Consider the following 13013-nt stretch of genomic DNA (forward strand, 5'->3'; position numbering starts at 1 on the left):
AAAATAAAATTTAATTATTCTCCATCGAAACTCTCTGAAACAAGCAAGAAAGTTAAAAAATTGGGTTTGCCATGCCTAGACACCAACTTCAATCATTCTTCTTCAGGTTCTGCTTCCAAATAAACACTATCCAAATCAAAGAAATTGATTTCACCATCTTCGTCTTCCTCCGTACTTTCAATATCGTTTGTAACATCGGAATTCATATGCAGCTAAACAGTGATTTATTGAAAAAGGGGCAAAAACGGGCAAAAAGCAATGATAACACCTGTTTCTTTATCATTTTGTTAATACATTTATATTACAACCTTGCGTCGATCGGCGTAGATTCTTAACTAAAGCTTAACAGAACACAATAACTTTTGTTAGTTTTCGGCTAACAGAGACATACACAAGACATTAAACAACAGGACAATGCAAACAGTTACAACACAATTTGTTTTGAGAAGTATTTAAGCATACCTTGACGTAAATTTTCCATATTTTTGTTTATTTTTTCGCCCTCTGAACACTTTGCACGACGATGGGAAACTTTGGAGTAAAATTAGCGCGCTTTTTTCTTAGAGATGAGCACGTTAATCGATAGACTTTGATAGGCTACAACAAATTATCGGTGGCACGTAAAATTTTTTTTTAAATTGTTCTAATAAGTTTAACCGTTTTACTATTAAAATAAAATATTTGTTTTTTAAATTAGTAACTTTTATTTTTTGCGTTTATGCCAAAAAAACGGACTTTTTCCCCATAGTGCAATCGGAAGAATTTTGTTTTTAAATTCCTCGAATTTAGAAAATAAATGATTTTCTTTTGCGGGAAATCGGTCCGCAAAGTCAAGTTTCAGCTGAAATAAAATATATGTTTAATATATATATTGGGCGTAATAAAATCGTTAGAATATGTATCTTACCAGCTCAGCACCAAAAGACTGTTTTAAAATGGGCCATGCCGTTAAAATTTCCTTCAATGAAGTTTCCGAGACAAGTTGTTCTGTGCGCTTCTTAAAAGTGTTTTCCCAATGGCGATATATTTCTGCCAGATTCGCTGTGTCATCGCTGTTGCATTGCAGCCATATCATGGAGTAGCTTACTGAATCAATGTCCTCCTCTAAAAAAGAAAAATATAAACGTCAATATTTTGAAATAACAGCGAATTTAAAGTTAAAAGAATTACCTGCCAAACTGTTTGAATCATCATCAGATTCGATAACACAGGCCGACAAAATGTGACATGGGTCGGTGTCCAGGCCTGCCACCATTTTATTTCGATAAATGAGGCTTTTCTAAGCATAAGTTGCCACTACGCCTATAGTCCATCAGCTCTGGTATTTGCGGTATCTTTAATTTAAGAAAATCACAAATTTTGTTCGTCTTTTGGGATATATCTTCAAGAGTGGTCAACCAATTTTGGAAATCTTTTCGGAATTAAATAGTTACATGTCTGTTTTATACGGTCGTTTTGGAAAATTCAATCTAACTCAACCACAAGAGGAGGTGGGCGCATTCAAAATTTTAAAGTCACAGCAAAGTTTAAAAATCTTCATTTGTGAACAGCGTTTAAAAATTAAATAAAAATATTTTCTTCAACAATGCATTTTTGATCCAAAGACACCTTATGTCCTTACTGTTTAGGACACTCATCAGGTTTTTGTGAATTGTTTTGGAATTTTTTAAATTGTTTTTCTTACTTCCTTCACAGTGACGATTCACAAACAGTGCCCAAACCTGTCACAATTTTAAATCACATATTTCTAAACGATCTAAGTAGTTTTGCTTTGAATATAAGCACATGAGCGTAGCCTACTAATCTTTGGGGGCTGAAATGCCTGAAGTCTTATCCCCCCCCAGCTTTTAACTTACGCCCATGTATAAATATTTTTAAAGCAAGGGTCACTTGTGCTCAAAAATAGTTAAGCGTTACGTAAAATAGTGACAGGTTTGGGCACTGTTTGTGAATCGTCACTGTGAAGGAAGTAAGAAAAACAATTTTAAAAATTCCAAAACAATTCACAAAAACCTGATGAGTGTCCTAAACAGTAAGGACATAAGGTGTCTTTGGATCAAAAATGCATTGTTGAAGAAAATATTTTTATTTAATTTTTAAACGCTGTTCACAAATAAAGATTTTTAAACTTTGCTGTGACTTTAAAATTTTGAATGCGCCCACCTCTTCTTGTGGTTGAGTTAGATTGAATTTTCTAAAACGACCGTATAAAACAGACATGTAACTATTTAATTCCGAAAAGATTTCCAAAATTGGTTGACCACTCTTGAAGATATATCCCAAAAGACGAACAAAATTTGTGATTTTCTTAAATTAAAGATACCGCAAATACCAGAGCTGATGGACTATAGGCGTAGTGGCAACTTATGCTTAGAAAAGCCTCACCTATCGAAATAAAATGGTGGCAGGCCTGGACACCGACCCATGTCACATTTTGTCGGCCTGTGTAATTGATTCCTCCACCAATGATCGATTTTTAGAAACGGTATTCCTATACCTGGCATATAATAACCCACCAGCTTTTTTGTTTTTGATGGGTAGATAGTAGGTTTCCTTAAAAAAAATCATAATGTGTATATAAATATGTGATGAATAATTTTTTCTTTTATGTTATACCTTAACCTCTGTTGGAAAGAGGCTTACAATGTCAACAGCTACTTTATCAAATTTTTTTGGTTGCCATTCTATTTTGTGATTAACCAAAAAATCGCAAATGATGCTACATATGGCCTTTCTTTGCCGCTGTTCCAAGGACTTGTTTGTGCGGTAGAAATTGTTGATTCCCTTAAACAGGAGCGACTCTTGAAGAATGGAAATGGCGGAAATCTACATAAACAAAATTAAGTTAAAAATTGTTTACATGTATAGTGACATTAATTTACCTCCGTAGCCGAATTACAAGCCCTTTTTCCTGCTATGTGCCGAAATAAACATCGTATATAATACTTAAAATGTTAAAGTTATAATATAATATTACCAATTTCATGCGTAAGGAGCGATTATGTTCGAACTTCACCCTAGCACCATAGAGTTTTTTGGGAACGATCTCCCGTAAGTGATCCGGAGACAGCAGTAAAACGGAATCTTCGTCTATTCCGTGATCTGTTAAAATAAAGACCGATTCAAAATTAATTTTTCACGAATTGTTTAATTTATTACAATTAACTAAATTTAAAATCACTGTATTTTTAAATTCTTACCCTGGAAGCAATCAAAAAGCTCTTCCGAGTTCAATTTTTTTAAAATTTCTTCCATCGCTAGTAAAAATAAAAATAATAAACCAACTTAATGAAAATATTATAACCAAACAAGAAAGGAAGCTACCTTCGGCCAGCCGAAGCTTATATACCCTTGTAGATAAAAGAATACTCACTCGGTGCAGTTCCAGGGATTCCAGATTCAGCGTTTCGATTTATTTCAATTTTGTTTTTAAGTAGTCAAGAATCAAAACGCCTACTTCCTACAAAGTTACAATGAATTTTCTTATATTTGTTTGGGAGCCTTAAGATATAGTGGTCCGATCCGGCTGGCTCCGACATATGTACTACCTGCAATAGAAAGAAGACCTTCGGGAAAGTTTCATCGCGATAGCTTTAAAACTGAGAGACTAGTTCGCATAGAAACGGACAGACGGACAGACGGACAGACGGACAGACGGACAGACGGACATGGCTAGATAGACTCGGCTATTGGTGCTGAGCAAGAATATATATACTTTGTGTGGTCGGAAACGTCTCCTTCACTGCGTTGCAAACATCTGACTGAAATTATAATACCCTCTACAAGGGTATAAAAAAGGGTGAGTAAAATACATATATCTTCCTCAAGTCCGTCAAGTACTTTTAAAGCCAGCCACTGCAGCATAGTTTTAAGGAAATGTAAACTCGATTCGCAAATAATCTCTGTACTTACTTTATGCACTAGCTAATTCTTAAATGATTAAGTTTTAAGTTTGTGCATATGTATGTACTAATGAGTGTAAGTATGTGCTCATACACGTGCAAGGGCAGACACAAATATTTTATTTTATTTATTTTATTTCAACCTACACCAATTTTGTAAATGGAAATATTTGGAAAAGGAGATTCAATGAAAATGATAGCAATTCCTTTAGATTTCCCTTGTTTTTGTATTTCGATGATTTTGAGACAAATAACCCATTAGGAAGCCATTCAATGCCGCTTCTAGGTTGTTATTTCTCATTACCAACAGCTCCAGTACATTTGAAAGAAATTTTCATTGCTGCGTTATTTGAAACCAAACAAGTTAAAGAATTCGGTAATAGTCGTGTTTTTTTTAAATTAATTGAAATTTTGAATGATCTTCATGCAAATGGCATCAATATAACAACCACAAACGGAAATACTAGAATATACTTTAGTTTGGGACTTATAATTGGAGACAATTTAGGTCTGAATTCTGTTCTCGGTTTTTCAAGATCGTTTTCTAGCAACTACTTTTGCAGGTTCTGCAAGATGTCCAAAGAGGAGACTCAACATTCTTTCATTGTAAAACCTTCAGATTTGAGAACGATAGCTAACTATACAGAAGATACCAGGGAATGTAATGTGGCAGTGTCTGGCGTTCATGAGAACTCCATATTTAATAGAATTACAAATTTCTCAGTAATTGATAATTATTCTGTAGACATTCTACATGATATCAAAGAGTATAAATATATAGAGAGGACATGTCATACAAAAGAGTCTGTCGTATGGCGGGTTCTAGCGGTGGAACCCGCATTTTAACAGTAGAACCCGCACTGCTCGATTCTACTTGGAATCTATTCGGCCGCAGCACTGCTAGCCATTTGGCCCAGTGGATAAGACATCTGACTACCAATCTAAGCGGTACGGGGATCGAATCCCGTTGTAGAATTTCAATTTCTTGCGGGGTTTTTTTTTTTTGTTTTTTAAGAGTATTTTGTTTTTTTTTCTATTTTGTAATTTTTTTGTTTTTTTTTTTATAAAAACTGTTAAGATGGATTTAATTTAAACCTTTTGTTTATTATTGAATGTTATTTAAATAACATCGAATAATTTCTTTACCACCGCCAAAAATTATTGGATTTCCATTTTTACATTTGTTTTTACATTTCGCTTAAGAATTAAAAAAAAACCAGCCCTTAGGAAGCCCGTTCTTTACTTTTTTAATTTTAAGAATTTTTTTTTGATTTTCCAAAGTTAAGAATGCGTTTTTCAGCTTAAAAATTTGAATTTGGGCTTAACAAAAAAATTTTTAAAGTTTAAAAAAAAAACGATTCCCTGGTGGCGGGTTTTTTTATGCAAAAAAATATGCGACAAATTTAAAAACGATCGGTTGAGCCGTTTAGAAATGCCGATGAACACGGACTTTTAAAAACGCGGTTTCGAGAAAAACATGTCATATGTAAAACACGTATAGAGCACTTTAAAAAGACGTTTTGCGGTGTTCACTGTATCTCCGCCAAAAATTACATTTCGTTTAAGAATAGAAAAAACCCGCCCTGGGAAGTTTTATTTTATTTTTTTACTTTAAATATTTTATTAAGCCGTGCAAAATCAAAAATTATTTTTTTTAGAAAAATTTTACTAGTACTAATTACATCCTAGCTTCCAAAGTTCTTTTAGATTGACTTAAAACTTTTTTGTATAATCTTAAGATGTTAATCTACAAGAAAAGAAATATAAAAAAATTGTTTAGCTTTTAACTAAAATAATAAAAAAAAGTATATATATTTCGAGACATCAAAAAAAGAAAAAAACAATATTAGAAATCGTCTGCCCTTTGCGGGGATCGAACACGCATCGACATCGCTGATCAACGCTTTAACTAGCACGACCATAGACCGAGTTGAAAGTATTTGACAGAAAACCCTATTCGACTTTTAAAAGTTGTTGGCCCTCGATTATCAAAATTACAAAAATGAAATTTTGTCGAAAATGTGTTGCCACGTTCTCGCACACATACACACAAAGCCCACTTACACTTATGCATTGTGTACTCAATAAACGAATTCTAAAAATAGAACAAGCCCTTTCCCCCTTTTCCCCTTGCCGACAACAGTTTGAACAGAAAGTCAGAGTTATGCCCTCTCTATATAATGTATACTCTTTGATGATATTTTTGAGGGAATATTGAATTATGACCTTTCCCATATACTTCTTCATTTTATTAACGGAAAAGTTTTTGACTTAGACCTTTTTAATATGCGCAAAAAAATGTTCAACTATGGTGAAACGGAAATAGGAAATATATGCCCAGATATAAGCTTAAATCACCTAAAAAAATTTAAATTTAAAATGTCGGCTCGAGAAATGATGACATTCGTTCATTACTTTCCACTAATAATTGGCGATAAAATTGCAAAAAATAGTAAAGTTTGGAGTTTCTTTTTAAACTTATCAAAGCTTGTTGATCTTTTGACACTTTTTGAATACAAAACAATTGACATTATTCAGTTGGAAAAATTTATAACAAGTCACAATAGAGCGTACACAACATTATTTCATGATACGCTTAAACCGAAACACCATTTGTTGTTACACTATGTAGATATTGTAAAAATGTCAGGCCCTCTTCGTTTACTCTGGACTTTTTCGTTTGAGGCAAAGCACAGGGAATTGAAATCTTATTGTAAAAATATAAATTCAAGAGTTAATTTAACTAAGTCTTTATCTTTAAAATTCAATTTTGTGTTTGCAAACAAATTACTAAATTACACCATCAGAAAAAATAGTTTCAGCAAAACCTTTTGCAAATTTGAAAGCTCAATTTTCTACACTAAGTTTAAATTAAGCTATCCTAACACCATTTTTATAAATGCAAAAAGCTATTTATATGTGAAAAAAAATGGATTCTGCTATAAACGCGACTACATTATTTTTTTTAATGAAACCAATTTCACTGCGTATGTCTTAAAAGATATTATATCGTACGATGATCAAGTGGTTTTCTTCTGCCAAGAGCTACAAACTGAATATGTTGAACATTATAATAGTTATAAGATAAATAGTTATAAAAACTTTACACTTATTGATATGAAATGTGTAACAAATCCTCCTGTTCATATTAATTTTAACCAATCCCATGAATTTATAAAGCCTAAGCTATTTTAATGTTATTTAAAAAAAAAAAGTAATTTATAAAAAATCTAATAAAATTTATAAAAGCATTAGCTTAAAACCTGGTCTTTATGGCCGGGATTTTAGGAATTATTCTGTCTTTAATTTAAGGGAATATGGGATTTGTTTATTGGCAATAATGTAGACTTGAATTTAAGGGCATTTTGGTCAATTTTTTTGGCTATAAAATAGACTTGATTTCGTGCAATATTGGCTTTAATTTCGAGGGTTAAAATACCCTACATTAAAGGTAAGGGAGTACTTAATTTAAGTCTATGTTTCTAAGGTCAATATTTCCTAAAATTTAAGGTACATTTTGGACTATAATTAAGTCCATCATGGCCTTAACCATAATGGACTTAAAACAAGTCCAAGATTCCTTAGGTCCAAAATTAGTCCATATTACCTTAGTTTAAGTCCATTTTTTGGGTTTTAAGTCCATATTTTTTTCTGGGTGTAGGAAGCGACGATGCTCAAGCTATTCAAAATGTTCAGGAGCAACTAAAGGACTTTACTGTAAAAAGGGAACTCCTAACTATTCAGAATTACTTTTGCACCATGCCGTCAATAATTGAAAATTTAGAAAAAGGGTCAAATTCTCTGAAGCAAAATATGGTTCTGCTGAGCAAAGCTCAAGAAATGATAAATGACGTTCCAGAAAGCTTGGGAGATATATTAAAGAAAAAATTAAAGGATGTACTATTGAAAAGCCCGGACTTTAAAACGATAGAAAAACTGAATGACTCAATTAACAGCATAGATGGAATGAATTCGATTGACGATTTAAACATGGAAAATATCTATAAATATAAATATGCTCCATTGACGTCGTGCGATGTTGAAAGAAGCTTTTCCGCATTTAAGCTTTTACTCACAGACAAAAGAACAAAATTAACTGTTGAAAATATAGAAAAAATTTTGGTCACATATTGTAAACAAAACAAGAGAGAACGCTTTAGTCGAGTGCCTCGACTATTAGATACACGTTACTCAGCTAAACAACTTAATAGAAATATGCCTTCTTATATGTTTTTCGCCGCTCGATTTTTACCCAGGGATCTCTTTCTAGAAGAGGCTTTCTAGAACTTTCAATTCTGCCTAGCACAAGAAAGGAAGCTAGCTTCGGCCAGCCGAAGCTTATATACCCTTGCAGATCATTCCTATTAATTAACAAATCGCAAAAATGTTCAATTTTCTAATATTTCTCATTAATTTTCCGATCGTTCCTATGGCAGCTATACGATATAGTGATCAAATTAAAATTGAAATTCGGAAATATTTAAAAAGAGTTATATCCTAGAGTAGAAGATAATACAATAAAAACCAAAGAAGCTAGAATTTATTTCCTATTACTTTTCCATTAATTTTTCGATCGTTCCTATGGCAGCTATATGATATAGTAGTCCGATTTTTTAAATAATTAATTCGAAATTCAGAAATATTTAAAAAATAACATCCTCAAAAGTAGAAGGTAATATTTCAAAAAACACCGAAGCTAGAATTTTTTAAAGTTTTTTTCTTCCGATCCTTCCTATGGGAGCTATAAGATATAGTTGTCCGATCCGGTCGGCTCCGACATATATACTACCTGCAATAGAAAGAAGACTTTTGCGAAAGTTTCGTCCCGATAGCTCAAAAACTGAGAGACTAGTTTGCGTAGAAACAGACAGACGGACAAACGGACAGACGGACATGGCTAGATCGACTCGTCTTGTGATGCAGATCAAGAATATATATACTTTATGGGGTCGGAGACGTCTCCTTCACGTTGCAAACTTCTGACTGAAATCATAATACCCTCTGCAAGGGTATAAAAACGTATACGAGCAAAAAGAGACAAAATGCGCGCCCCATTTCAAATAATTTAAAATTTGCATTAACATAATGTGAATTAGGGTGACCACAGAAAAAAACGCAGATTTTTTCCAATGCCATTTCCTAGATGGCGCTAGTGTATATTGTATTGCGCCATCTACCGCCAGATATTGGTACTACTGGTCATGAAAGGCGGAAATGTAGGCGCTGGCCAGGTTTAAGCGTTTATTGGGTTTGTGGGCGTTAGAGTGGGCGTGGTAATTTTTTACTTGGCCAATCGATAGGTATTGACGAAGCGAATACATATCAGTTACTGTTTTCATAATAGCTTAAAACTGTGGGCGTTAAAGGGGGCTTGTGGGCGTTAGAGGGGGCGTGGCACCTTTTTGAAACAAACTTGCGCTGCGTAGGAGCTCCTAGAATATTCATGCAAAATGCCAATCTTCTAGCTTTTATAGTTTCCGAGATCTCAGCGTTCATACAGACAGACAGACAGACAGACAGACGGACAAACGGACAGACGGACATGGCTAGATCGACTCGGCTAGTGATCCTGATCAAGAATATATATACTTTATGGGGTCGGAAACGCTTCCTTCTAGCTGTTACATACTTTTGCACGAATACAATATACCCTTTTACTCTACGAGTAACGGGTATAATTACAACTAAAATGTACTTTAACATCCTAACTATTGCTTAGCGTGATCCCCAAAGCACTAAATACACTCATATTAAATACGTATTTTTTCTGATTTTTTTGGTGTAATGGCGAATATATAAATTTGTTGCGTGTGGTTTTCAACAATTTTTTTTTTGTTTAAAACCAATTCCAGCCGAATTGGGGCTTTGCACTTTCAATTTCCCTGTGGATCGGCTAATGTGGCGGGTAAAGTTTTCAAAAATTATATTGATTGGTCCAACTTTTTAAATTATAGAAATAAGCAGTAGTTTGATGAAAATGTTCACAAACTAACACGATTTTTGAAACCGATTTTCTTAAGATACGGTGGTGCGATTGTAGCTATTTTTATGTATACCCCTTCTGTCAGCTACAGAAATACATTTTAAACATTTTTACCATTAAGCTCGAAATATATGTGCCTGTAAGAGACAGAAACATATTCGACATATTTTGCATATTCTCGACATATTTTACATATTCTCGACATATTTTGCATATTCTCGACATATTTTGCATATTCCATTGCATAAAAAAATGCATATTTGCGATATGTCGTCGTCATTCGAATACCAATTTAATATAGTGCCTAAATCCAAAATTTGGCGGTATTTGAAGCAAAAATGAAGAAAAACATATAATCCGATGTCTATTGATCAGGGTCACTAAGCTAAGGAAATAGTAAGAAAATACCACAAAAATACTAGATTTAGCGGATGAACTCCGATGAACGCCTTTAGCGGCGGCCCAAAGAATAAAAAATTTATTCTTTGGCTGTGCTTGTGCATAAGCGGTGTGCCAATAACATATTATAAATGGAATGAAAACCCAAAAAAGCAATAGAAAACTGCCTGTATTCTCAATTTCAGGATGTAGTGATTTTGAGTACAAATTTTTGGAAAAAATTTATATTGAGTAAATACTAAATTGATCACAAAAATCTTAATTTCAGAATATGAGTTCTTCAACTTCCAGTTTGAGTACAAATATTTTCAAATTGAGTATGACATTACTCACAGAAACCTTCTAAAAGGCTGGCCTAGGGAGCAAATGACTCTTGCCGTCAAATATTTGATAGCTAATGTCGTCCGGGTCGTGAGTTCAGTCCCCAATCCCCATGCCGGTAAACACATACATTTTTATACCCGTTACTCGTACACTCAAAAAAAAAGAGCCCGAAATCGCCATTAAATCAAGAAATTCGCCATGAATTTCAGTCGATGGCGATTTACCGTATTTTTTAGAAAGGAATTTTCTAAAATTTAGAAAAAAAATACTGAAAAGCAGAAATACTTTTCTAAAATCAAGAAAAATTGCCATAAAATTGAGAAAATTTCCTAAAATCCAGAAAGTACTTTTCTTGAAAATAGAATTTTTTTCTTAAAATAAGAAAGGACTTTATTTTATTTTCAGAAAATTTTCTTTATTTTAATAAAATGTATACATATTTATTTTACTATTTTATTTTCTGAACAAGAAAGATAAAAGAAAATAAAAAAGATGAAAAGAAAATTATTAATATTTCCTAAACAAAAAGGGAAAACAAAACAAAAAAGATAAAAATAGGATAATAACAAGAAAGGAAGCTAGCTTCGGCAAGCCGAAGCTTATATACCCTTGCAGATCATTCTATTAATTTACAAATCGCAAAAATGTTAAATTTCTTATTATTTCACATTAATTTTTCGATCGTTTCTATCACAGCTATATGATATAGTAGTTCGATCTTTTAAAAATTAAAATCGAAATTCGGAAATATTTCAAAATAGTCATATCCCAGAGTAGAAGGGAATGTAATAAAAACCAACAAAGATATAATTTTTTTCCCATAAATTTTCATTTAATTTTTCGACCGTTCCTATGGCAGCTATAGTGATCCGATTTAAAAAACAAAAAAACCGAAATTCAGAAATATATAAAAAAAAATATTCCCAAGAGTAGAAGGTAAAATTTTAAAAAACACCGGAGCTAGAATTTTTTTTTTTTTGATCCTTCCTATGGGAGCTATAAGATATAGTTGTCCGATCCGGTTGGGTCCGACATATATACTACCTGCAATAGAAGTACGACTTTTACGAAAGTTTCATCCCGGTAGCTTTAAAACTGAGAGACTAGTTTGCGTAGAAACGGACGGACAGACGGACAGACGGACATGGCTAGATCGACTCGTCTTGTGATGCTGATCAAGAATATATATACTTTATGGGGTCGGAAATGTCTCCTTCACTGCGTTGCAAACTTCTGACTGAAATCATAATACCCTCTGCAAGGGTATAAATATTTCCTAAAGAAAAAAGAAAACAAAAAAAGATAAAAATAACATTATAAATATTTCCTAAACAAAAAAGAGAAAAAAAAACAAAAAAGTTAAAAAATTATTAATATTTATATTAAGTTGGTATTTAACATATTACCTATTATTAAAATTTACTTTCTTACTGCCAAATTATCAACAATACCTAAAATTGAAATTATTCCTGCAATTGAAAATAAAAATTAATATTAGAGAAGGATGGTATTTGCGGCCTGCAATATTATTAATAGCCAAATCTATTAAAATAGTATGCCCTTTGCTTACCATAAATTTTCACACACCAAATTTATATTTAAATTTATTTATATTTAAATTTATTTAAATTGCTTACCCATTAATTGCCTCTTAGAGGGATCGCACTTTAACTTTCTTAAATAGGCTCAACACAAACTTATTACTTTGAATGCTCATCTAAAACTGAGCACAAGGGTTCAAGATGCAGCGCAACGCAAGCAACTCTCTCGCGAGAGACTGCATTTCCAAAACAACGCAATAAAAGTTACAGCTACGCACAAGAAAATTCTCGATCATACGCACAAACACACATAAGCATATACACACATACGCCAAAAACTGTCGTCGCAACGCGCCGCCGACTAACCCCCTGTCTTCTTCTTTTTCGTTTCGAAGAAAGAATGAGAAGCATAAAAGAAATACAAAAAGTTTTTCTTAAATCTATGGTGATTTTCTAATTCTACTTTTCTGTTTTCAAGAAAAAATTGTTTTTAATTCAGGAAATTTCTTAAAATTTAGAAAAATTTACCGTAAATTTTATGGCGACTTTCTAGATTCTAGGAGGGGCTGAAGTACATTTTTTGTTAATTTAATGGCGAAATCGCCATTAATTTAAGAAAACTTTTGGAGAGCAAACTAGGAAAAAACACCATTGATTTAAGAAAAAAAATCATTTTTCTAAATCTTAGAAAGGTTTTTCATAAAATTCTGTTTTTATGGTCTTCTTTCCTAGATTCAAGAAAACAATTTCTACAATTCAGAAAATTTTCATTAAAAATTTCATTTTATGGCGATTTTCTAAAATTTAGGAAAAAAAATTTGTTGAGTGTAGAGTAAAAGGGTATATTAGATTCGTGCAAAAGTA

At 32.7% G+C, this 13013-nt stretch overlaps 2 protein-coding genes across 2 annotated transcripts; both read right to left on the reverse strand.

The window, feature by feature from the left end:
* Positions 1-703: 703 nt before the first annotated feature.
* Positions 704-1260, reverse strand: LOC138912209 (uncharacterized). Its single transcript, XM_070212080.1, has 3 exons — positions 1171-1260; positions 908-1104; positions 704-841 (listed from the first exon to the last, which is right to left on the reverse strand). The coding sequence occupies exons 1-3, from the start codon at positions 1253-1255 to the stop codon at positions 704-706; spliced, it is 420 nt and encodes a 139-aa protein (XP_070068181.1). The 5' UTR covers positions 1256-1260.
* Positions 1261-2337: 1077 nt separating this feature from the next.
* LOC138912786 (uncharacterized) lies at positions 2338-3647 on the reverse strand. Its single transcript, XM_070214107.1, has 6 exons — positions 3374-3647; positions 3201-3257; positions 2978-3102; positions 2883-2914; positions 2617-2826; positions 2338-2553 (listed from the first exon to the last, which is right to left on the reverse strand). Exons 2-5 carry the CDS (start codon positions 3253-3255, stop codon positions 2685-2687), a joined length of 354 nt encoding a protein of 117 aa, XP_070070208.1. The 5' UTR covers positions 3256-3257; positions 3374-3647; the 3' UTR covers positions 2338-2553; positions 2617-2684.
* Between the last annotated feature and the right edge of the window lie 9366 nt (positions 3648-13013).

The sequence above is a fragment of the Drosophila takahashii genome, chromosome 2R, assembly GCF_030179915.1.
Source record: "Drosophila takahashii strain IR98-3 E-12201 chromosome 2R, DtakHiC1v2, whole genome shotgun sequence".
NCBI lineage: Eukaryota > Metazoa > Arthropoda > Insecta > Diptera > Drosophilidae > Drosophila > Drosophila takahashii.